At 45.7% G+C, this 26,572-nt stretch overlaps 1 protein-coding gene across 1 annotated transcript; it reads right to left on the bottom strand.

Annotated features, from left to right (window-relative positions):
- Positions 1 to 103: 103 nt before the first annotated feature.
- On the bottom strand, positions 104 to 26,055 carry HDC (histidine decarboxylase). The gene is made up of 12 exons (XM_003928864.4): positions 25,922 to 26,055; positions 24,308 to 24,480; positions 20,186 to 20,299; positions 19,187 to 19,309; positions 16,880 to 17,014; positions 16,480 to 16,623; positions 15,967 to 16,033; positions 14,658 to 14,820; positions 14,476 to 14,566; positions 9,957 to 10,055; positions 1,302 to 1,403; positions 104 to 1,164 (listed from the first exon to the last, which is right to left on the bottom strand). The coding sequence occupies exons 1-12, from the start codon at positions 25,950 to 25,952 to the stop codon at positions 418 to 420; spliced, it is 1,989 nt and encodes a 662-aa protein (XP_003928913.1). The 5' UTR covers positions 25,953 to 26,055; the 3' UTR covers positions 104 to 417.
- Between the last annotated feature and the right edge of the window lie 517 nt (positions 26,056 to 26,572).

Below are 26,572 nucleotides of genomic sequence, written 5' to 3'. Positions count from 1 at the left end.
CCTGACTCATAATTAATGCTTAAAATAAAAGTACATGCGGTTAAGATCCCACACTGGTTAATTAGTCAATGTTTCAGCAGCCAATTAAGTGACACAGGATATGTTTTGTTTCAGGGACAAGCATAATTTATTTCTATGTTATATTTTATGTCACAAGCTGAACCATAGAAGCTGCCTGTCTACCCTCAGCCGTTTCTCTCTGACCAGCCTGCTGAACCCATCCGGATCATGCTGGCTTAAACTCTTCATTTGTACTCTACTGTGGGTCATGAACCCCTATGAGAATTTGGTAAAAATTATTAACTCGCCCCCAAGAAAAATGCATGTACACATAAGCACACAAAGTCAGCATACAATTGTGATGGGTTCACAGAGTCCCTGAAGTATATCCTCAGACTCTGGCTGAAGACCCTGGGTCTACACCATGGCCTGCAGAGGGCAGCAGGGCAGCTGGAGCCCGCATTGAGAGCTGCATTCGGGAAAGCTGGGGACACTGTAGAACTTGATGAGCTTTTTGAAAGCACTTTTCTTCAGCATCATCATCTCTTCTGGAAACCTGGAAAAGATTCTGACCCTGGAGGAGCCCCCATTCTTCACAGATCCGTCTGTGGGTAGTGGTTTCTGAGCACTCACTGGCACACTGTTGCAACTGAGGGAGCGCATCGTCTTCTTCTTAGTCTGCACAGACAAGTAACTGAACAGGAAGGAGGACAGCTTGCGCTTGGTGGCATCCGGGGCCTCTTCCGAAAAGCAGTCATCAACTGGGTCCAGCACAGTTTCATGACGGTGGCCATTTTCCCTTCTCATGGGACCAGCTCCCACACGCTGAGGCTGCTTGATGATCTTCCTGGCCTGCACTGGATCATCTCCTGCCCCACTGACAGACTGAAGGGACATTCCACCGGCCAAGGCTCTGGTGCTCCTGATTTGGGGGATGAGGTTCCCAACCCGAGGGCTGGGTTGGGAAGTACAGTGCTGACTCAGGATGAGAGTGGCAGCATCTCGAATGAGATTCCAGTCTCTCAGGATGTCATCCCTAGTGGTAAACTGGGAGGTCACAGTAAAACGGATGATTAACTTGTCCTGGATAGTGGCCGGGATGAGGAAGAGATGGCCAGTTTTAGCTATTTCCTTTAACACATTTTCTGTGAGACAATTAGGACCCTGTTTGAAAGATAAAGAGATGCGAAGCCTCCATCACACCCCCTGTCAGCATCCCCAGAGCCCAGCATTTGTGTTTCCAAGAGGCTCTGGAGCACCACATAGCATCATGCACAGAGGGGCATGGAAGACAGCATTACCTTTAGACGAAAAACCACCAGGCCAAGGTGTCTCTTGGCAGGAATTTCAAAGGAAGGGTCGTTTCTGACCAGAGATTCAAAATATTTAGCCATTTCAGTACCCTGGAATGGCAAATATAAAGAGAACTGATATTAATAATCAGACAAGGGACTAACTATGCATAAACTTTCGGACTGCTAGGTGGTTTTAAACCAGTGACATCTTTCCATCACAGAGACCTAAGTGGCTTCTGCCTCACTGTCATCTCCATTTGATTTTGCTCATATTCCAAGCTGGAAAATCTCCAGTGGCTCCATTTCCTGTCACATTGGATCCACCTCAAGAACTCATCTCAGCGCCTTCTTTCAACTCAGCCCCGGAACCCAGAAGCCATGTGCTTTGCAGTCCAGGCAACCTGGCCTCATCTCCTGGTTTCACAGCTACTTGATTGGCCAAGTAGGCAAATGAGGCACAAAATCCAGCCCATGCTCTGCATTCCCTGCCAGGTGCCTCATGTGAACTGCATCTGCCCAAAGGAAGAGATGCCTGCTTCTAGTGCACATAAAGATGCCATCCAGGCTAGCGGCAGCCCTGCCCCATCCTAAGCCTACATGTTTCACTTGCCTCTCAAACCTCTTCCCAGCCTGCATCCCAAATGCTCTTTTCATCCCGTTTCCAATATTCCATTCATGTCCTTTGCAGTGACGGATGAAGCTGAAAATCATCATTCTCAGAAAACTGACACAAGAACAGAAAACCAAACATCACATGTTCTCACTCATAAGAGGGTGTTTAACAATGAGAACACACAGACACAGGGAGGGGAACATCACACACTGGGGTCTGCAAGGTAGGGAGCTAAGGGGGTAATAGCAGGGGGTGGGGTGATTGGAGAGGTATAACATTAGGAGTAATACGTAACGTAGATGACAGGGTGATGGATGCAGCAAACCACCACCATGGCACGTGTATACCTATGTAACAAATCTGCACGACCTGCACCTGTACCCCAGAACTTAAAGTATAATAAATAAATTTTTTAAAAAGAGAGAACATATTTTTACATTTTGTCCCTACCCACCATGGAAAGCTTTTGTACCTGGTTAATGAATACAGAGTTTCTGCTCAGGATGATGAAAAAGTTCTGGAAATAATGGTGATGGTCACATAACATTGTGAGTATACTTAATGCCACTAAATTGTACACTTGAAAATGAATAAAATGATACATTTTATGGTGTGTATATTTTGTCACAAGTTTAAAATGTTAAAGGCTTTGTATTATACTAATCTTTCACTGAAGTTCATATCATCTTTTAAAATGTCTTGGGGTTTTATCCTTTTAGTTTTCAACCTAGGATTATTAACTAAATAAGGTCAGGACTTGCCTTTTTTCTTATTTTAAAAAATTTCTCCAAGCATCCAGAAGATCTCAGTAAAATATTCACTAAGTAATTCTATCAACTAATTTTCATACTTGCTACTCTATTTCAAGAGAGGGCAAGGGAGTTAGCTGATCCTATCTTTTTTTTTTTAAAGATACGTAGGGTCTTGCTCTGTCACACAGGCTAGAGTACAGTGGCCTGTTGCACAATCAAAGCTCACTGCAGCCTTGAACTCCTGTGCTCAAGCAATCTTCCCACCTTAACCCCCTGAGTAGCTAGGACTACAGGCATGCACCACCATGCCCAGCTAAATTTTTTAGTTATTTTGTAAAGATGGGGATCTCACTAGGTTGCTCAGCCTGGTATCAAACTCCAAGGCTTAAGCGATTCTCCTTCCTAGGCCTCACAAATTACTGGGATTACTGACAGGAGCCACCATGCCTGACCCTGATCCTGTCTTTTGATCATAATAAAATGAGTTTCTACAAATCTCTCTCAGAGCCTCTTTCTCCCCTGTGGACTCAGTTTCAAACAGCATGGGAATTTTGACCTGCTCCATTTCTAACCTGAGCCACTTCACCCTTCCTCAGGCAACCTGGTGGTCCCTCACTTCTGGGAGGTCAGCATACTGATTCCAAACTTAGTACGGGCACTCAATCGGCACAGCACACCACAGCCCAGAACTCCTGGGCTCAACTGAGCTTCCCACCTCAGCCTACCAAGCAGCTGGGACTACAGACACGTGCCACTGTTACCAGCCCAAACTTTTCATTTTTTAGAAGGAACCAGAGGAAAGTGACTTTCCCAAGGTACAAGTCACAGCAGGTGGATCTCCTCCCACTGTGCTTTTATCCCTCCTACAACACATGCTGTTTGCAACAACAAAAGCAGAGGTCAGGGGAGAGAACACATAGCACAGGCTGCACTGCCACCTCCAAAGCCCAACTTTACAGGTCATGAAAGCAGAGCTGCTGCCAGTGCCCTGCACCGTTCTAGGTCAAGGGCAGGGACACTGTAGCCACGGCCAAATATAGTGCCCTCCTGTGTTGGTAAAGTTTTTTGGAACACAGCATTCCCGTTTGTTTACATATTGACTATGATAGCTTTTGCAGTACAGACAATAGAGTATGGCCCACAAAGCCAAAAATATTTACTATCTGGCTTCTTATAGGAAATATTTACCAGTCCCTACAGTAGGTAATAGGAGAGGAGGAGGAGGATGATAATGAAAACTTACTATCATTAGATGAAGGAGATGATGAGGGAGGGGAAAAAGAAGAAGTACTCATTGAGTACTTAACTGAGTAGTAGGTAGACCCTACGCTAAGGGCTGCATGTGTATTATCTCATTTAATCCTCCCTATAAACCTTTGAGAGAGGTAGTATCCTTTTCTTGTTTTTATAAATTAAGACGGTATGGCCAGGTGTGGTGCCTCATGCCTGTATGTAATCCTAGCACTTTGGGAGGCCAAGATAGGCAGATTGCTTGAGCCCAGGAGCTTGAGACCAGCCTGGGCAACATAGCAAAATCTCGTGTCTACAAAAAATTAGCTGGGCGTGATGGTGTGCACCTATAGTCCCAGCTACTCGGGAGGCTGAGGTGGGAGGCTCACCTGAGCCTGGGAAGGTCAAGGCTGCAGTGAGCTCTAATGGCACCACTGCACTTCAGCCTGGGCAACAGAGTGAGACCTCTTCTCATAAATAAATAAATAAATAAATAAGGCAGACAAGATCACCAAATAGTACAGGGTAGAACTAAAAATCATTCTTTAAAGCACTTCTCTATAATAGAGAAATACGAAATTTGATTTTATATAACTTTCCAAGAGCTCAGCATAGCAGGCTCAGCATAGTAGAAAGCAGCCCAGAACTATGAAGAAAGAATTTGGAATTGGGAGGCTTGAGGGAAAGTCCCAGGCCTTCTTCCCTCAAGCAGAGCAATTACTCCCTCTGAGCCTTGCCAGATTAGAGTGATCGCCCCAAACACTGTGCTAAGAACCTAATGAAGAACTATCATTTATTTTTGTATTTAAGGAATTAGGCAAGTGTTAATAATTATCATCATAATCAAGTTGAAGAGATAAAATTAACTCATATCAAACAACTTTATTTTAATTCTACTTCTTCTATTATAGGACATTGGAAGAACTTTGAGCTCAGTTTTGCAAATGTGTTTGAGTAGGTGATCATACGAATGCTAATGAAGCGGAAACCAGAACAGATGGAATAGGCAGAAAAGCTCCTGGCGGAAGCAGAATTCAATCCATTCACAACATTTGGAAGGAAGAGGGCAATTCGGGTGAAGGACACAGGTTAAGGTGCAGAGACGGACTGAGCATGGGGTCTGGATGGATGGAGGAAAAGCCCAAGCTAAAGCAGGAGCTGGGCATCAAGTCCTTGAAAGCCAGGCCTAGGAGTGTGGGCCTCATCTGGTAGGCAGTGGGGTTGCTAATAGGAATTCAGGGGTTTAACTCACAAACAGAAGTGCTAAGGGAGGTTGATCAGGAGCTGCACATTGAATATCCAGTCCTAAATTGTAAGCAAAAAATGTTCCTAATTACTTGTAACCTCCACCAACCATTCCCCACCCACAACCTTCCAGTCTTGAGTCTGAGTTTCTAGAAATAGCACAAAGTGCCTAAAGTTCTTCAATATTGTTGGCGGCAGCTGCTCCCTGGCAAACAACCAGTGGTGATTACAAAGGTAAAATTACGAACATTAAAACCAGTCATATAAAACTGGAGAACATTATGTTAAGCAAACTAAAGCCAGGCAGAGAAGGACAAATTTCACATGTTCTCACTCAAACGGGAGCTAAAAAGTAAGCAAACTGAGCTCGTGGAGACACACAGTAGAATGATGGCTGGCAGAGGCTGGGAAGGGTAGCTGGGAATGGGGGATAAAGAGCTGATAGTTAACGGGTGCAAAATACAGTTAAATAGATCTGTTAGGTGGCACAACAGGGCAACTATAGTTAACTATAATTTGCTGTACATTTCAAAATAACTAAAAGAACAGAACTGGAATGTTTCTAACACAAAGAAATGATGAATTCTTGAGTGGTGGATACCCAATAACCCTAATTTGATCATTGCACATTGTATGCCTGTATCAAAACCTCACACATACCCCATAAATATATACAAAATTATTACATAAGAATAATTTTTTTTTTTTTTTTTTTTTTTTTTTTTTGGAGATAGTCTCATTCTATCTCCAGGCTGGAGTGCAGTGGCACAATCCTAGCTCACTGCAACTTCCGTTTTCCAGTTTCAAGCAATTCTCCTGCCTCAGCCTCCCGAGTAGCTGGGACTACAGGCACATACCATCACACTTGGTTAATTTTTTTGTATTTTTAGTAGAGATGGGGTTTCACTATGTTGGCCAGGATGGTCTCGATCTCTTGACCTCGTGATCCGCCCACTTTGACCTCCCAAAGTGCTGGGATTACAGGCATAAACCACCACGCCCAGCCAGAATAATTAAGTTCAAAAAATAAAGTTTAAAAAAATCATAGTTACTGCTTCCACCACTTCATTTTGGTTTGTGTTTATCTGACCAAGAAGGAATTCCCTAGAGGAAAGGTGGAAGGACAAAGACACACATAGGCAAAAAGGACAGTGTCTTCATTTTCCACCACTGCGTTTATCAATGGTTTTGTCTTGCACAGGGGCTCTTGAAGAAATGGGAGAAAAAATCCAGCAGTCAGAGTTCTTATAAATGTCCCACTTCTTCCATGAAGAACACAGGAGAGAGGCTTTCCCTGTCTCATTTACCTCTGTGTCCCTTTCAAAGCACAATACTTTTGTATTTGCTGAATTGAATAGAAATAAATTAAACCAAATAGGCCTTCCGTAAAAGCCTGTCAATGCAGGGAGATTTGTTCCCAGACTTGGTAGTGAGGGAATGTGTTCTTTTCCTGGGTCCACGAGGGGGCGTAGTTTTAAGGGCAAGAATTTCCCAACGCCATGCCCACCTCCCATCCCTCTCCATTCGGGATTTTATGGTTTGTTTGAATTTGCGAGTACGGGAAGAAACTAAAAGTCAGTCACTCCAGCGGAAGTTCTAAGGAACTCCTTCCATTGGCCAGGGGTCTTGGAGAAGGTGGGGGATCCTCCCAGGTTAAAAGTCCCCTTCTTCCAGACCCCTTCAGACTCCATGTTTGGATCCCCTTCCACAAACACTCTCATGGAAGCTGTTTTTCTCTCTCCTGGATTGCCCCTCTGGAGTCCCCTTCCACACTCTCGTGGAAGCCTGTCTTCCCCTCCTAACTCCATCTCTCTCTATTCCCTTCCACTCAGTGTGGACGCTGCTTTCCTCTCCTGGATTCCATCTTTCTGGATTCTCTCACTCAGTGCGAGAGTTAGCTGTTTCTTTCTCTCTCCTTCTCCTGTTTCTCTCTAAATAAATGACTTTCTACAAACACTTCTGAGTCCAGCATTTACGGCGCCATGGTCCCCTCCCTCATTCTCGAGAGGGCAGGAGACCAAGAACCTGGAGAAACGTCCTCTCGGGGAGCTGAGGGCACCCTGAACCCCAATATTACATTTTGGCGAGCCAGCCAGAAGAGGGTAAGCCAGGAAAGGGGTACAGCCAGAGAAGAAGAATTTAAAATCATGAGGAAAACCGGCCCCATTCTGTCCTGTCTCTTTAAAAACACCTGAAGCGGCCGCAGCCACGCAGGCCTGTGGGGAACCGGAGGCGGCGCCTCAGAGACACGGCGCAGCCCAGCCAGAATTAAGAGCGCAGTTTTTTTTACCTCCAAGCTTTCTCTCCACTTTCCGTCTCCTTCTCTGTCCTTCAGATATTATCTCTGGGACCAAAACCCGAGGGAGCCTGTGGGGCAGAGCAGGGGAGCACTATCCCCAGGGCCTTTCACTCCTTGCCATCAAGGAACAGCCCAGCCCCAGGTGGGAACCCAGAGCACAGAGGTCCGCGGAAGAAAAACAGTGGGGAGGGGCGAGGTACAACCGCAGCCTATAGGGGACCCGGGAGTGCTGCGGCCTGGCGGAGGGTTCTGGAAGGTCTCCTCTGCCTCCTCCAGTCCCAGGCAGCAGTGTAAAAAGGCTTCCCAGGTCACTCGCCTGCCAGCCGAGGGTCCCTGTGTCGGCAGCAGCTTGGGGAGCGGTTCTCGTGGGGTCAACATGGCAACCAAAAGCCGCAGGGGTCGGGGAACTCACGGCAGACCCAGCAGTGGCTGCGAAAACGGCTTTAAACTGATTCGGCAAGCGGCTTTTTTCCTCTGCCGGTGTGGCTGAGGTATAGGAAGCGGCTGATGGCCGTCAGCCCTGCCCAGCTTTTAGGCGGGCCACACCACCTCAGGGTGCAACATTCTCATTCAAATTACAGCTTAAGAAAGCTTCCTAGGCCGGGCACGGTGGCTCAAGCCTGTAATCCCAGCACTTTGGGAGGCCGAGGCGGGTGGATCACGAGGTCGAGAGATCGAGACCATCCTGGTCAACATAGTGAAACCCCGTCTCTACTAAAAATACAAAAAACTAGCTGGGCATGGTGGCACGTGCCTGTAATCCCAGCTACTCAGGAGGCTGAGGCAGGAGAATTGCCTGAACCCAGGAGGCGGAGGTTGCGGTGAGCCGAGATCGCGCCATTGCACTCCCGTCTGGGTAACGAGAGTGAAACTCCGTCTCAAAAAAAAAAAAAAAAAAGAAAGAAAGCTTCCTGCCTTCCCTTAACACAAGTGGCCGGTGGGAAGGGAACCTGTCTCTAGGAAAAATGCTACTATTTTGTAAACTAGTTAAGTGTTGTTTTGAACATAGAACCCAGGAATCAATCAAACACAGGACCAAAAATCTTCCAGAAACGGTATCGTAAAGGCTGTTTAACAACTGACTGTCCTGGCTCTATTCTCCCCTAGGCTTATTTATAACCATTCTATATTTGTTGACCTATGGGCCTCTCATCTTTAACCACCTTGTCACATTCGTTTCTTATAGAACTAAAATGTCAAAAATAATTCTGCTGCTGGAACCCCAGTTGTCCTTGGCTCATGGGCTCTGTCATGGACCTCTAGATCAACTTGCACCCCAGAAGTCTCCCCTCTGGAGGAAACCTCAACTGCAGGGCCCCTTCTATGCCCCATTTCAGCAGGAAGTAAAGAGGATGGACATCCGTAATTCCAGTAGAAATTGGGCTTTCCTGTTGAGAGGTGGATAATGAGGGAATGTGTTCTTTTCCTGGGTTCATGAGGGGGCGTAGTTTTAAGGGCAAGAATTTCCCAGCACCATGGCCCCCTCCCATCTCTCTCCATCTGGGAGATTTAACAGTTTATGTTTGAATTCTGCGAGCTCGGGAAGAAACTAAAAGTCAATCACTCCAGCGGAAGTTTTAAGGAACTCCTTTCATTGGCCAGGGGTCTTGGAGAAGGTGGGGGTTCCTCCCAGGTTAAAAGTCCCCTTCTTCCACATCCCTTTCACTCCATGTTTGGGTCGCCTTCCACAAACACTCTCATGGAAACTATCTTTCTCTCTCCTGGATTTCCCCTCTGGAGTCCCCTTCCACACTCTCGTGGAAGCCTGTCTTCCCCTCCTAAATTCCATCTCTCTCTATTCCCTTCCACTCAGTGTGGAAGCTGCTTTCCTCTCCTGGATTCCATCTTTCTGAATTCTCTCACTCAGTGTGAGAGTTAGCTGTTTCTCTCTCCTTCCCCAGTTTCTCTCTCTCTCTCTCTAAATAAATCACTTTCTACAAACACTTTTGAGTCTCGCATTTACTGCGCACTGCGCGTGCGCCCCCTCGTTCTTGAGAGGGCAGGAGACCAAGAACCTAGATAAACATCCTCTCAGGGGAGCTGAGGGCACCCTGAACCCCTGAACCCCAATATTACAGTAAGTCTACCAGTCCAAGCCAGGAGAGCTTTGTTTCAAGCATAATCATAATAGTACTAAAAAATTCAGCCAGCTGTGACCATTGAGATAATTCCGAAGCAGATATGATCCTATCCTGGCCACACACACTTCCCCTTATTTACTTTCTCTTTCTTTCTCTGCAAACCAGACTCTGGGGCCATCCCTCCCCAATGCTCCATGACAGCAAGGGGAATGGTGAGACACTCAGCAGAGGACAGGCATCAGGCAGCCCTCGGGGCATTTGTGCAAAGTGCTCCTCCTGCTAACAAAGAGAATCAAGTCCCAGGAGCTGAGGAACAGGCCCAGACACCTGAGCCAGATACCGAAAGTCTCCTGGGCAGATCTGCAAAGCAGAAACCAGCCTTCCTCACCATGAGAAAACAGGGGAACACAGGCTCAGCCCCCACAGTGGCATGCTACATACATGTCTGACATGTGCTTGAAGATTCTTCACCCCGAAGGACCGAATCACGAACCAGAGTTTAATAGAGCGAAACCGTCGGCTCAGCGGGATCTGCCAGTGCTAAAAACAAAGGAACACAGTGCTCATGGTTAGAGACAAAGGTGCCCCACTCCCTTGGGCATTTCTGGGCATTATTCGTTGCCTGCTCAGCCCTCTAGGGATGGACAGTGTCACCATGACTCCGGAAGCTGTTGCTAAGGAGTAAGCCAAGCTTCCCAAGAGCTGCCCCATCATGTGACCAAATCACTGATGAAGATGGCCAATAGTCACTTGTCTGAGAACCAGACAAGTGGAAATCAAATCCATTACCCTGAACCAATGAGAAGGGAACTTTGCTTTAAAATGCTACTTTAAACATTTCATCCCAGCCCAGAAATTCAACATAAGGGCAATACAAGTTTTTCCCTAAATGAATCAATATGCCTTGAATAGCAGAAAATAAAGTTCTATTTTGATTCCCCCCAAAATGTAAAGTATAGTGGTTAGAGCACAGATGCTGGAGCCCCGCAGACCTAGGTTTCACCTCCAGCTCCGCCACTTACTAGCTGTGTGACCTTGGGTAGTGCCACCCCACTGGCTCATCAGTCCATGACATAGAGAACAAATTGCACCTTCTGGGGAAATGGTGAGAGGACAAAGAACACCAAGAGCCTCAGAAGTTGTCAGTAGGTGTTGGCTATTGAAATGATTTTAAAGTGTGAGCTACAAATCACAGTAGCATTTCTATCAAGAGCCAAGATGATCCCTATTTAACCTCACACTTGTCCATTTTCCTGTGAGCTTCCTGTGATCTGAGAGGCATCACTCCAGCTTTCAGATTTCAAAAGAGCACTCAAATTTCTGCCTCTATTAGATGAATATTGACTCTTTGTTCCTGGTGGCCAAATTCAACAGAGCTTAAAGTTCAAGGTTGTAGTCACCATAAATCTGAAAATTTCCAAATCAATTTCGGACTGATTTCTCAGATCTGAAAATAGAGCAAAGGGTTTGGAAAACATTTGCAGTTATTTTAATGAGTCACATGGTTCCTAAATGACGTCTCCCTCAGATGTCAGAAAGCTTGTACCACAATGTCTGTTGACTAAAAATAAATGTTTGTCCCCCTGAGTATTTTTGTGCCCATGCACAAGATTATCAAATCCTCACAAATGTCTTCACCTTCACCCTTCACCCCAGTTTCCTGAGCCAGGCACAGTTGGGACATCATCCCTTTGTTAATGGACAACATTTCCCCAGCATAAAAGTACTAAGCCTGTGATTTCCAAGCAAAATTCTGTTGTGCTGAGGACCAGCTTTGGGGCTTTTGTGCCAGCAGAGGGCATCAAAATCTGAAAATGGAACAAAATTGCTGTCACAGGGAGAGCGTCAACTTCACCTCTTGGCCAATGGACACTCCAAGAAAATAATGAACAGATGATAGAGATCGTCTCTTAAAAGGTTCTGGTTTCCAGATGGTTATAGCCAATTTATTTCATAGATATTATGTATAAATAATATACATTACTTCATATATATTATTTGATATATATAGCTACTTTATTTTACCAGCAAATAAACCAGGATAGGCATAGGTGATTTTATTTTGATTTCTTCACAATCTTTCTTATTCCCATTTGCTCCTTTTCTTGTCACTAATCTAAAACTGATCCATGCTGAATCAGCAGAGTGGTTCCAACCAACATTTTCTGTTGAATCAATAAATCTGGACATGTAAGGCTGACAGGGCTCTTCTTTAACTTGAGGCACCTCCAGCCTCCTCTGTGTCCTCTTAAGGTTTTGCAGGGCTCTCCTGCCAAGGCCAAGGTAATGCTCCCTCCACTGATCCTCTCTGTTCAGTGGGAGGGGAAAAGGAAGCAGCTACTCCGCTGTCAGAGAATCTAGCCCTGATTTTAGGTGATTCCAGGACCCCAGGGAGTAAGCACCTAAGTCTTCTCTCCTGGGATGCTGCCCTATTTCTGGCTCATCTCAGAACAGAACTGAGCTTCTGTTCAAAGCTGCAGCCGCCTGGGTTGGAAAAACATTGCGCCCAGGTGAGAGTAGCTGTGAGGACCCTCAGGATCATGACAAAGATAGCAGCTTCACTTTTCTAGGAGTTTCTTCATGGACTTGAAAATCAAATCCATAGGATTAAAGGTGGGGGAAGGATAAGTGTAAAGCAGAGCCTTCTGAGTGGAGAGGTAAAAAATAGTAAGGTTTCCCAGAGCAGAGCTGGGAAGAGTTTACTGTAACATTTTTATTTTTTTTCTTTTTTAATTTTTATTGACAACGTGCATTTTGAATACTGTAACATTTTTGTGAGTTACATGGAAGAGAGAGAGCACTGTAAAATCACCAAACTCCTGGGAATGAACCCTAGGAAGATCCTGAGGCACTGTGGTAAATGAATTCAAGGGGTAACATGAAATTCAAAAGAGCAAGGGTGAACATAATGCTCTTCGGTTATGATGGCCCAAATACACTTACAGGAGAATGGGCATCAATTCACACTCAGAAACCAAACCTACAGTTATCCCTAAAGATATCTGACTCTGTTGGGCTGTTCTAGAATTTTTTAATTTTACTTCTAAAGGGTCTTCTCTCACCACCAGTAAGCCACCAGACTTACTGCTGCAATTCTAATAAAAAATCTTCAAAAATCTAAAGAGGGTGTGGTGGGCTTGTCCAAGGGAGAATAGACAGTATAATTAAGTGATGATGAAGCTATTATTTTAAGACTAAAAGGGCAAGACACTTCAATTGTCCAAGAAGATAAGACAAAACCATCTCTTCACAAGGAAGAATTCTCACAGGAGTCAGACACTGCTCTCGGCACTTCAGTGTATTAATTCGTATTAATCCTCACAGGAAGCCTAAGAAGCCAGAATTGTGGTCATCAGCGTCATTTTACACAGGAGGAAATATGAACACAGAGTTTAAGTCACTTGCCCAAGGTCACACAAGTTAGTAAACAGAAAGCCAGGACTCCAACATATGCCATCTGGCTTTAGCACCTACAGGCTTAACCACTTTGTCATAACGAATCTCTGCAGCTTCAAAGATGAGCTTTCAGAAATATGCCTACCATTTATTTATTTATTTATTTATTTATTTATTTATTTATTTATTTATTTTTGAGACGGAGTTTCACTCTTGTTACCCAGGTTGGAGTGCAATGGAACGATCTCGGCTCACCACAACCTCTGCCTCCTGGGTTCAGGCAATTCTCCTGCCTCAGCCTCCTGAGTAGCTTGGATTATAGGCATGTGCCACCATGCCCAGCTAATTTTTTGTATTTTTAGTAGACACGGGGATTTCACCATGTTGACCAGGATAGTCTCAATCTCTTGACCTCGTGATCCACCCACCTCGGCCTCCCAAAGTGCTGGGATTACAGGCTTGAGCCACCGTCCCCGGCCTGCCTACCATTTATTAAGCACTTGCCACATAGTTATTGTACTAAGTGATCTACACATGTTCCCATTTAAGCTTCACGATATCCTGTGAATCAGTGCCACTGTTATCATTTTATAGATAAGGAAAGCAAGGCTCAGGAGAGGTCCAGTTAGTTTCCCAAAGGGCCACTGCTGGAACGGAATTCCAAACGAGGCTTGCTCCCATTCTGCTCTGCTGCCTCTGTTGGCCAGGTTATGTGTAACACATTCGTTTACATCCCTGTCTCCCTACAAGTAAAAGAAGGGCTCATCCTCAAACTGTGGAGTCGATTTGTAAGAACTCATTTCCCTAAGGCAAAATACTGGCTGAGGATGTAGGATGAAGAGAGTTGAGGTTTTCCGGGCACTGTGGCTCACACCAGTAGTCCCAACTACGAGTGAGGCTGAGGCAGGAGAATCACTTGATCCTGGAAGGCAGAGGTTGCGGTGAGCCAAGATGGTGCCACTGCACTCCAGCCTGGGCCACAGAGCAAGACTCCTCTCAAAAAAAAAAAAAAAAAAGGGAGTGAGAGAGACAGAGAGAGTTGAGGTGCAGCCAGTTGGGAATGCTTGGAGGTTTCCAGAACCTCACACAAGTCCCACAGCCCATCACTACCTCTACCGCATCACTACCACAATGCCTCTGTCAGCGACAAAAGGATAAAAGCAATTTCAGCAAGAAGGCTCCTTCCCCACCAGAGAAATTCTCCACCCTGCCCTGCTGCTGGGTAGGAAACAAAAAAGATCACCCGAGATGGAGGCAGAAGAAACTGGTCGCCTGTGGTAGGGAGAGCCTTTCTGGGAATTTTAAAATGCCACAACTATTCAGGAAATATGCACCCTGCCTTAAAGGCTGGCCTCATTTTCTAGGGTTTTTAACCATTTTCTGGGTTTCATTCTATATACTTAGGTGCAACTGGAAACCAAGGTATGCATTGACAATATTATGGGATGAGCTCACAGTGTGCCACCTTTCGAAGGGAGCCACCATCCGGAGTTTGGGGGATCAGACACCAACAGTTCCCACTGGCCACCCAAGACCACTAGGCTGCCCTTCCCTGGCCACTCACCATGAAGTCGGTGGCCACGCCTGAGTTGGCATGCCTGAGGTAGATGGGGTTCACACTGAAGGTCTGCTGCAGCTTGTACTTATCCTTGACCCTGTGGGTTTCCAAATGGACATTAATGGCTGAGTTCTCTCCAGAAGAGGCAAGTCTTTCCGGCATGTTCGGAGCTGGGCTGCTACACTCACCAGAACCCAGTACAGTCAAAGTGCACCATCATCCACTTGGAAGGATTAAAGGTGAAGGAGTCGGCATACTCAATCCCCTTCAGAAACCCCCGGAACTCGGGGCACAGGAAGGCAGTGCCAGCATAAGCAGCATCGATGTGGAGCCACAGCCCCTCACGGGCACCTGAGGAGGCAAGCATCACCTGGCTGGAGGGCAGGCACGAAGCGGGGAAAGGCATCTCTCATCTAGCCAAGCTGAGTGGGGGCTGCAAAGAGAATAGCTGGGGAAGGATGATGTGCTTTGGCTAAATGAGACGTGGAGAGTTGTAGAGATGAGAGCAGGAGGAGTCAGTCTGAAGAAGTGGGGCTGAAGGAGGCATCCTTACCTCCTAATGGGAAAGTCTACAAAGCCTCACCCTTGCCTTTTTCTTCCACTGGGTAAAGGGCTGGCACCCTCTTGGCCTCAACCTAGAGCATCCTGGCACAGAAACCAGTTTCCCACCAGCACAGAGAGCAATATTAGTGCACCTAATGTAAAAGTTAGATGGAAGATGTCTCTCTTTCCTAGTGGTGTCTTGCTTGGGGGTCAAACAGTCCCTTTTGGGTTTCCTTTCTGCCTTTAATCTTTCCCATGATTTCCCCTGCCTTATCCTTTTCCTTTTCTGAAGCTAGAACAGAAAGTGTTTCTATTCTAGCCTAATTCACACTATATTTTGCATAGAGCCTGCATTAAGTAGAGTTCAACATACAAGTAAGAGGATGAGAAAACCAAAGGCTCTCCTCCTGTCACCTCCTAGGACAGGAGGCAAAGTAGGGCAGCTCTAACTCCTGTCACACCACTGGAAAAGGCAATGTCCAGGGATCCCTGGAAAAGACCTTCATGACCTTTGGTGGTTCTTCCCATGTCTCTGCATTGACCAAGAGGAACAAGAATAATCCCATAGAGCTGGTTTCAGATGCTTGCTCTAAGAGACCTTTAAAAATGTATTTCTTGCCGGGCGCGGTGGCTCACGCCTGTAATCCCAACACTTTGGGAGGCCGAGGCAGGTGGATCACGAGGTCAAGAGATCAAGACCATCCTGGTCAACATGGTGAAACCCCGTTTCTACTAAAAATACAAAACATTAGCTGGGCATGGTGGTGCATGCCTGTAATCCCAGCTACTCAGGAGGCTGAGGCAGGAGGATTGCCTGAACCAGGGAGGCGGAGGTTGCGGTGAGCCGAGATTGCGCCATTGCACTGCAGCCTGGGTAACAAGAGCGAAATTCCACCTCAAAAAAATATATATATATGTTTCTTATCTTCCTAGCCAGAGAGGACAGATACTTACAGATGGGGCCCAGCTCTGATAGGCAGTCAAATGCACAGACCCCAGTGGTCCCTAGTGTTGCACAGACCTAGGGGAAAATGGAGGCAAGTTAACATGGGAGGGTAGGCTCATGTGACACGTTTGGCCTGAGAAAGATTTCACCAGAGTCGTGATCTACTCCCAGCCATCCCATCAGAACAGTGTAGATTTCAGACTGTGTTTTACCATGGCTCATAAGAAACACATTTTATATAGCAATCTAGTACATGTATACATGTGTATTGGAACAATACATACTCTGGCTGTATGTGTGCACTCTAGTATTTTTTACTATATTTCTTTTTAATGCTGGTTATAACCCACAAAATTCATTCCATAACACACCTATGGAGAGCAACTCAGGATATGTAAAATACCATATGGGAGGGCCTTTCTGCTTTTGTGTGCAGCATGTTACTTACCTGAATTCTGCCAAAATTCCTTCCTCACATCCAAGTTCTATCATTCTAAGCTTAGGCACGTAACCTGACTTACAAAGACAGGCACCAAGCCCCGTTGCTTGTCTTCCTCAATGGCCTTCTGAAGAGCTTCCCCTCGGAGTGAGAAGTTGTCATCCACAGGCAGAAATTTCATTTTCACAAGGGAAATCAAACCAGCCTTTTCCACGGAGGAGTGAGCCTAGAAGGGCCACAGAGACCTGTCAGCAAAGAGCCATACTGGAATGATCACTCTCCAGAACTGCTGAAGCCTAAGACTCGGGGAACCAAATACGATCATTGGAAGCTTGTCTTCTCTACAGTTGTTGGAGACAAACTCCCAGGTCTGAGCGGCCTGGAACCCCAGCATACTCACATCTAGAAAAACACTGCTCAGGGACCAAGATTCCAGAAGCCAAGCACTGACCTGAAGGGCTGTCCTGCGTCGGGCAACTCACCTGGTCAGAGGCATAGGCCACAAGTTGAGCATTCAGGCAGGACTCATCAGCATTAGGCTCAGACATTTTCATTTCTAGGATTTTGTTCTTTCTTGCTGCCAGTAGGGCAATCAAGGTGGATTCGCTGACCGTGCTCTGCAGGGGAAAAGGATTACCATGGCAGCCTTTTTGTGTTCTCTTGCCAAATTTCCCCAGGTTTCATAGTTTCTCTCTCTCTCTCTCTCTCTCTCTCTCTCTCTGTGTGTGTGTGTGTGTGTGTGTGTGCGTGTGTGTGTGTGTGTGTATGTCACAGCTACTCTCAGAAGGAAATACACAGCTCCTGCCCAAAGTACCCATCTCCCTCCCCAGCTTGCATTCCTATTCTGCTTTCTAAAATCAGCTTGCATCTAATACCACCCTCTCTATTAGAGAGGCCACAGAAACCGAAAAGAGAATGTCTGTCCCTCCTGGATATGTTTGCTCCTCATGTAAAATATATTTAAAAGAAGAACTCTCAACTTATTACACAAATGGAAATGAAGTTTGATTCCCAGGGAGAGAGGATCCTGGCCTGTGCCAGAGGCTGGTGACTTGGGCCCATTTACTTGCCAATAGCTCTTGTGACCTTGGGCTAACATTTCCCCTCCAGAAGACTCTTTTCTGTCTATGAAGTGGAGAGCATCCCTTTAACTGCTTCCCAGGATAGGAGTATGGATTATCCAAACAAGGGTTGGGTAGGACTTTGCTCTGACCATGCTTGTGGAAATCTTCAGGGCCACTTCAGAAACTTCACAGGAGACTTTATGGTTCCTCATCATTCATTCACTCAGTCTTTGGTATTTTTGCTTCTTGAAATATTCAAGAGACCTACAGCTTTATTATTATTATTATTATTATTATTATTATTATTCTCCCTTAAAAGTAAACATGATTGCTAGACCTACAGCTTTTTAAAGACCTGGTGGACACTGTCTTGGAGAGTGGTGTGGACCAGATCTCACAGATACTAAGTGCCAGGTAGTTACTCCATAGCAAGAAAGCTATTTATGTAAAGACATAGCATAATAATAATACTTAGCTGGGTACAGTGACTTGCACCTGCAATTCCAGCACTTTGGAAGGATCCCTTGAGTCTAGGAGTTTAAGACCAGCTTGGACAACATAGTGAGACCCTGTCTCTACTAAAAAAAAAAAAAATAGTGAAGTGTAGTGGTGCACACCTGTAGTCCCAGCTACTTGGGAGGCTGAGGTGGGAGGACTGCTTGGGTCCAGGAGGTGGAGGTTACAGTGAGCCATGGCTCCACTGCACTCCAGCCTGGGCAATAGAACAAGGCCCTGTTTTTAAAAATAATAATAATAGTATCAACACCTTCCATCTGTATTGCAATTCATAGTTTACAAAATACTTTCTGGTATTCCACTTGCTCCTCACAACACCTCTTTGAGATAATTATGATTCTTGTCACACTAAGATGAGGAGAGTGATGATGCTCAGAGAGGTCATGAGACTAACTCAAGTTCATGTGACTGAGCCACCATTATAGGGGTGAGCCACCATGCCCAGCCATGCATTATTTCTTTTTAAAAGAAGAATTCATCTAATCCTCGCATATACTCTTGGAAGGAGACAGTATTATTATCTCTATCTCATGGATTATAAAACCAGGAAACATACATTAAAGTAGAATTCAACAATCTGAGGAATCTCAAAGGTCTTAGAACCTCAAGAAGGTCAAGGATTTGTAGATGCAAAAGCACCTGACAATGTGTGTGGTCCATGGGAGGCAACTAGAAAGCTCCACTCCATGTACTACTCTTGAAAAAAAGAAATATTTGAAGAACTATCATATGACAGCTATCCAAAAGATAGGGTCAGAGGATACCATTTATCAGTTTATGCTGTTAATTGCTCTCACTGCAAGGCATCTCCTGAACCCAGCAGGGAGAGAAAGAGAAGTCCTCTCCTTGCCTTCTCCTTTCCCCTCTTACTGTGAGATGCAAAATAGGACAACAAAAAGGAATTGTCAGATTATAGACTAAGAAAGCTGAATCAAGTCATACTGGAAATTCAGTCATGTTTTGGCTTTTTAATTTCTTTCAAAGGTAAGAGAGAAGAAGATTGGAGAAGGTAGGAGCAGTTCATGTGAATGAAGCAGAAGCTGAGGTGGGAGTACAGGGAAGCTGTGATGATGGTGGTGTTGGTGATGATGGTGTGGGTAAGTAACATGGAGAAAATCCATGGAGAATGGGAGAATTGCCAGGTTAGGGTCTGGCTTATTTTCCACTACTTATCCCCCACACTAGGTGAAGCTTTGCCAATGGAGGTACCTGCAGGACGCCTCCACCCTGGCTGCTGGGGTGGTGGTGCAAGAAGTGCTCTGGAAGTCCCAGCATTTTTGCCAACCAGTCCATGACATTCATCTCCAGCTCCGTGCATGCAGGGCTAGATGCCTGAGAAAGGAAAAGGAACTTCAAACTGCACAGCCCCAGGGCACTGAGATGGCACCAAGAGCTCCAGAAACATGTCTGCCCCTGATGGTGTCAGGGGAACATTTCTGGAGAAAGGTCAATGTCAGGCTCTGTGCCCCTCTCCCGGTCCACTCTCTAAGCAGAAAGAGAAAATAAGGAGGGATTTTGGATTCATGCTGCCCCCAATGAGGCAAAGTCTCCAAGACTCTATGGGGAAACAGCCCTAGAAATGGTTGGCTTGGATTTGGTTCCCCAAGTCTCTAAAATACATAGCTGAGAAGTCCTCAAATGCCCAGTGGGAAGTTTTAGTATTAAAAACATACTCTTTCCTAGAAAAGATATGAATACCCCCACCCACCCACCCACACACCCTATGAATTCAGGCTTAACATAAAAAGATGTTCTAAAAGGCTTTTGGCACTGTTTAAAGCTGATTGGTGCTTCAGGGGTTATTAAGGGAAGTCTTAGGACATATCTCCAGCTACTCAAATACAAGAGCACAGGGGAAGTGGTGACCCAACAAGCATCAAATTGCTTAGTTAAGGTCATGAACTGTGCCAGTAACCAGACCTGGATCCAAATCTTATCTGTGCCTCTTTGAGTTGTGTGATCAGGGGGAGATACGTTACTTAAGCCTCAATTTTCTCACCTGCAAAATGGGACCAATACTCGTGATTCCATAGGGTTAAAGGATGAGATGAGAAAATTAAAATAAAGCATAGCTTAAAGAATGTAGCCATTGTTAATACTTCTGTGGAACCATATTCAGAAACTAAGACAAAATATGTCTGCTCTGTCCTAGGATGCCACTCCCTGCTACGTTCCCCATTGCCAATAGTTACAGCCATTGCTACTCACCCAGGTGAATCCCAAGCAGTTGATGGCATCAGCCAGCATGTCTCCTAGCAGGGAGGGCCAAGAAGTGAGGGCTGGGTAGTAGGCGTGCATATGGGGGCTCTGCCAATGTACCACCTGGAGGCAGAACGTGCACACAGTTGGCACCAGGAGGCATTTCCAGGAGGCTTTCTTTCTCCAGAGACCATCCCTGGCAAAGGGAAGTGTCACTCTAGAGATGGGCCAACACTTTGAAGCAGAAATATGTGACACAACTCCATGAAAATCACTGGTGTTCTTGCCACTCACAAGGCTTATGTCCTACGCTAGATCATCAGTAAAGCCTTTTCATATATGCAAAGCCGAGAAGGGAGTATGACAAAGGAAAATCACTACAGTAGTCTGGTTGTGGGATTCTACGCAGTATTCACATTCGTCCCCAATACTTACCCTTCATGCCTCTCCTGCCCGTCAATGAAAGGAAGGGCAGACTGTGAGCTCCAGAAAAGCAGATTCTTGTTTCATCCATTTCTTGCAAAAGTCACCTTTTGTTTTATGGAGCACTGAGCTCTCTGGGCATGCAACTCAGAGGGTCAGGGTGAATGGGTTCAAGGCTGTCCTTAAGCATCACATTGAGAATGCAGTGAGGAGGGGAGAGGGTAGAGAGGAGAGCCCAGACCAAGCATATGGGAGAGCAACCTCCATATAAGGAGGAGCTGAGCGGGCAGGGAGGGCCCCCCATCAGAACTCGGAAGCAGCACTAGTGGTTCATCAGCTTCATGAATTATCTAATCTCGCCTCATCTCACTGCTCTGCAAGTATGCCCTGTTCATTTCTGCATTTATGTCTTTGAGCAATGCTGAGTCCCCTGATAGAAAGCGACTCTCCATAAAGACATGACCTTCCAAAACCTGCCAGTTCTTAGAAAGCTACTAAATATTCATTTCCTCCTCAAACTCTCCCCCTGCTCCCACAGCTCCTTTCAATCCCTTTCCTGAACAATGGAACACAATAATTCTAGATGTTTCACTCTACTCAGGATTCATTTGATAATATCTTAGGGCATCATCCCATTCTTTACAAATGGCACATATACTTAAGAGTCCTTCAGGAGCAAGGACCTTGTCCTGGACAGCATGTATAGTACAAGGAACGTACAAATTAGTCCAAGTATACAAGTTCCAGTCCCAACTTGGTCCCTAACGAGCTGTGTGACCATGTAGATTTACCATAAAGCTAATGAACTTAAGCTCCAACATACCATATTTGCATGAGTCTCTTTTGAGATTCTTTTTTTTTTTTTTTTTTTTGAGACAGAGTCTCACACTGTCGCCGGGGCTAGAGTGCTGTGGCACAATCTCAGCTCACTGCAACCTTCACCTCCTGGGTTCAAGTGATTCTCCTGCCTCAGCTTCCTGAGTAGCTGGGATTTATTTTTTTTTATTTTATATATATATATATATTAATATTTTTAATAGAGACAGGGTTTCACTATGTTGGCCGGGCTGGTCTCAAACTCATGACCTCGTGATCTTCCCACCTCAGCCTCCCAAAGTGCTGGGATTACAGGCGTGAGCCACTGTGCCCAGTCTCATTCTTTTTTTTTTTAAAGGAGGTCTCAAAAAGTGTTTACAGTATAGTCTCCATAAAACCAGAAGCCTCTCCTGAACCTCCCTCAACCTCAGTTTCTCATCGTAAATTCAATCCTGTCTCATAGGGTTGTTGTGTGCGTTGAGGCGTGGGCAAGAAATGTGCAAAACGTTAAGCTCTAATGTTAACGGTAAACTAATCGTGTGGGTGACAGACACATCACATATCCTGACTTGATTTTCACTATGCAAGAGACATGATCAGTAATAACCATATCTCCTGCTTCCCATGCTTTCTCTTACTTACTTCTCACAGGACCCTATGGGGTAGGGCCTACCATTATCTCTGTTTCACAGGTGAGAAGTGGGGATGGCAGAGAGAGGCCACATCCCTGTGGTCACACATATCCTGTAGGGACAAGGGGCTGCAATGAGACAGAAGCCCACACACCCGAGCAGGGTGGTGTCCTGATTTTTCCCCTGGGGATGCTCTCTCTCCCTCATGAAAAGTAAATGAAGATTGTCTAACCAGGGTTGGAATTAAAGGAGAAAGAGAGATTTTCTTCTCTTATTGTCTAGGTGGTGGCAGAAAGGGAAAAACTAATGTAACTTTCAATGAGGCACAGAGAAGATGAGTAAGCAAAGGGCCAACTGCTTTCTGGCCAGCTCTCAGAGGCTGGTATGGCCTGAGAGATGAGTCAAGAGATTCCACCCTCATTATCACTGTGTTTAGTGACAGTATTTTGGAAACCCCAGAGAAAGGTTTCTACCTCCTAGCCCTATCAAGAGACAATTGTCTGTTCTTGTAAGATAAATAAGATAAAGTACACCAGAAGAGCCCTTATCAAAAACAAACAGACCTCTCTTTCCAGAAATGAGCCTCATTGACCACACTCACGGCAACTGCTGGAATTCCTTTCAATCAAATGAATCAGCTCATTTCCACCTCTTCTGACCGTTGTTTTCAGTCTCACTTCCAGATTACCGTTAGCCACTCAGCAGATTACATTTTACAGAATAAAATCTATGAGATAATCTTATCAGGATCTAGCCTTACTGATATTGACATTTTCAAAAGATGCTTGTGAAATAGGCTGAATGGTCAAAGAGATGAGTGGCTTTGTATGAAATTGCCCTCATGGTCAGGCACAGTGGCTCAGGCCTCTAATCCCAACACTTTGGAAGGCTGAGACAGGAAGATCACTTGAGCCCAGGAGTTGGAGACCAGCTTGGGCAACATAGCGAGACCTTGCCTCTATTGCTTTTTAAAAAAAAAATCAAAATTGCCATCACTTTCTGAGTTTGAGTATTTTCCCACCCCTGCCTCTAGGTATATTTTTTGTCACATTTAAGTCAAAAGTTCTTTGGAAATGATGGAGGTAAACCTCAAGTTGGACTCAGGAAGAGCCTCTAAACATGTATGGTTCAGAACACAAACACCCCAAGCAGGGAGAGGGAGGACACGGCCCATATGTGGCTGCACAGCCAGAGAGGCAGTGCTAGGGGCCCAGGCGTAGCCAGGCACACTCAGGCGCTCACCAGTAGAGGTGACAGAGGGTAGGAGACACAGCAGAGCCTGTGAAGTAAGACTGGCCTAGGTTAGAATCCTGGATCTACCAGGTACTAATTCTGTGACTTTCGGCAAAACAATTAACTTCTCTGAGCATCAGCAGTTTCCTCATCTGTAAAAGAGTGTCAATGGGAAGATTAAATGAGATAGCATGTAATGTGGCCAGCACAGAGCTGGCACATGGCAAGGAGCCCAGCTGTATGAAGGGAGTCAATGCCACTTTAGCATGAGCACAATGGCAGAGCTCCTCAAGGCCGGTGGCCGGGGTGTCATCACCGCCCATCAAGGCAGGCCCCAGCTCAAGCCCATGCATCAGCCAGCTTCCATCAGCTTCCTGGCCCCACGAGCACTATCCCAGGCTGCACCCTCCTCTGCCATGGAAAGTATCAATGATTCAGGGAAAGTCCCTTCTTCTTGAAAAGCAGCTTAATCACCAGACCTCAGAGGGGACAGGAAGGGATGCCAGGGTCCGCTCAGTTTCCTGGGCCAACGCAACCTGGTAACCAGAGTGTTCTTGCAGGGTATATTCCCCACTTCCTTCCTTCTCTTTGGCGCGGTCTCAGGCATTGTATAAAGAGTCCCTGGCTCTGCCAACAGGGCCAGGCACTATCTTCAGCTTCCTTTCCCCAGTCTTACCACTCACAGTTGTCCTTTCCCCTCAGACAAAATGTCCACTTCACCACCCATCCCATTATACTTCCACAATTCTGCCAGACTGTGCTCTGGGATGCAGGTGTTCTGGCCAGCCCTGCCCTGGCATCAGCAACCTCATACCTTGGCACAACTGGGCAAAAAGAAAAAAAGAAACCTAATGCTAGTCAAAGTCCTGCCCTCCACATGCCTAGCAAATGGGCTGGGATGTTGGTGACCAAGTGGCTGAAGGATGCATTATCATCCCAAGCTGACCCAAAGCAAGTCTTTTTCAGGCTACCACCCATCCTCCTGTGCCCTGAAATCCAGAACTGCCCTGTGGTCACTGTATCTCACCCCAGGCATGATGAGTCGTTCAATGTCCCCAAAGATGCTGTCCCAGTTGTCAGGGTCCTCCGGAGCACTCTCAGGCAGCTGGGTTCGCAGGTAGCCAGGCTGCACGTCTGGCGTTACACGTCTGTCCCGCACAGTGCTCAGGTACTGGCAGATGTAATCCACCATCTCTTTCCCTAGAAGAGACACAGAGAAATCAAGCTCAAGTCCCCTGACTGGACCTGACTGATTTGTGCCCATCCCTCCCATGTCCAGGCCAAGAGGCATGGTAAAGAAGGAGATGGATTCACGGGCTGAGGGAAGGATCTGATCTCCTGCACAACCTTATCTTCAGAATTTGAAAAAAAAGCAAGGGAGTGAATGAATGATGGACAGAGTTTCTGAGTGAGCAAATGAACAAGAGGGGAAATTTCCAAAGCAAAAAACTCTAGCACGAAAGTGAAATGTTTCATTTCCTTTCCCCTTCCTTAATCTACTTCAGTTTTGACTGTCTCTCCTGCCTTTCTTTTCTTCTCAGAAACAGAACATCTATGTATATATGAATAAGGAAGGAAAAAAAGTCAAACATTTCAAAACTATTGCAAATTGTTTATCCTTTCAGGTCTCTCTTTGGTACCTCTGTCTCTTGCTGTGTGTATGTGTGTGTACATAACTCTTTCTCTGCTGAATATCTATTCCTTACTACTTCCTAAGCTGCTTTTAACTAGGAGGAAAGGGAACTCATTTTCTGCCCTCTGCATCAGCTTACGCGAAGTTGTTAAAAACAGAACCAGCCCCAGACAAAACTGATGAGATGAAGGTAGATCTTTCTACTCTCCTCCAGCCCTCTCAAAGCCTGGTGCTTCCCCAGCAGGGCTCCACCAGAGATCTGAGAGCTCTAGACCTAACCCTCCACTGGTCCAGGGACAGTGCTAAATGTATTTGTGTTTCACCAGAGGATGAATGTCCACAGGAACCTGCTCTCAGCTAACAGCGCCTTCGGAAAGCAACAGAATAAGCTCATGCACACTAATTCGTGAGGAGGAGGATATAAAAAAATCATAGAAATAAAGACATTCAAGATTCTCTTTTAAACAATTACCTACTTTCCTTCTAAGGGAGAGCCATGCCTGAAAACTGAATAACCACTTGGTGTGGCTTCATACAGAGTAGGCACTTACTAAATATTTATGAAATGAATGACTAAATGCAAGAACGCTACTCATAGATTCACACATAAAGAAATAAATGTTAAGAAAGAAAGGATTTGCAGTGATTACAGAATATTGAGAATTTTTTTTCTATTTCAGAATATGAACACTCTCGTTTTCCCATTTAACGTCTCAGGGATCCAAATCCTCTATTTTGTGAAAAAGTGGGGAGGAAAAGCAAGGCACGGTAGTGTGGACATATGTGAGAGTGAGTATATGAGGGAGAATGAAAGAGTGGTTCAGAAAAGTTTTACACTCTGATCCCACATTCCTTTCGCAGAAAAAAAAAATATTGCTGGTGCCAACTTGCAGAAGGCAATTCTAATGCTCCTGTCAAATGTCACCCCAAAATCTAAGGGCCACCCACCAGAAGCTGTTCCTGCAGGAGTAGCAGCAGGGAAGGGGGCCAGGGATACCCGTTTCTCACCTCTCTCTCTGTACTCCTCAGGCTCCATCATCTCCCTTGGGCTCTGCCTCCTTCTCACAGATGGATGCGCAGGAGGTGGAAGGCGTGAAAGGTGTGGAGCAGCCCGGCTTCCCTCTTGCCAGTCCTGCACACTCCCTGGCAGCCAGTGTGGGCCCTTTATTTAAAGGGTTCGTTCTCTGACCTTAGCTCCGCCCTTCAAAGTCCCTTCCTCTAGGTTTAATTAATTCCACCCTTTCTTTCCCCAGTCCTTGTTGAAAACAGTGACCACAACTTTGGCTGGTCAAGAGAGCCAGGATAAAAGGAGTTTCTAAATTAAACAGTGCACTTAGCAACCCAAGACTGCGAGGCAGCCTCCAGGTAGATGCTGTAAAAGAGCCCTCAGTTCTTTCTGCCCCTGGATTCAGACAATAGAGCTCCAGCCTCAGACAATCTCTCAGCTCAATAGCCCAGAATAAGGCCAAGGGTATGCAGGAAAAAGTAACACAAATTATTAGTATTATTCCTGCCCGTGTTTGCTTATCAGCAGTAGGGAGGGAGGAACAGGCATTAATAGTGATGCCCCCTGTGCCCAGGAACAGACAGAAGTTATGACTGACCACAATGGATTATTCTATTACAACATACTACCTATTGTTGTAGAGAATGAGAAAA

The sequence above is a fragment of the Saimiri boliviensis genome, chromosome 2 (genome assembly GCF_048565385.1).
Source record: "Saimiri boliviensis isolate mSaiBol1 chromosome 2, mSaiBol1.pri, whole genome shotgun sequence".
In the NCBI taxonomy this organism is placed as follows: Eukaryota; Metazoa; Chordata; class Mammalia; order Primates; family Cebidae; genus Saimiri; species Saimiri boliviensis.
The sequence above is the reverse complement of the archived record's forward strand: the minus strand, read 5'-3'. Positions and strand labels throughout refer to the sequence as shown.

What these genes read in the sequence shown, in the direction of transcription:
- HDC (XM_003928864.4), bottom strand. Translation starts at nt 25,952, where the DNA reads ATGATGGAGCCTGAGGAGTACAGAGAGAGAG. An exon ending in TGGCCTATGCCTCTGACCAG is followed by an intron (nt 16,624 to 16,879) that starts GTGAGTTGCCCG and finishes TGGCCCTTCTAG; the next exon opens with GCTCACTCCTCCGTGGAAAA. An exon ending in ATCAGAGCTGGGCCCCATCT is followed by an intron (nt 14,821 to 15,966) that starts GTAAGTATCTGT and finishes TTGCCTCCTCAG; the next exon opens with GTGCCCGTGAGGGGCTGTGG.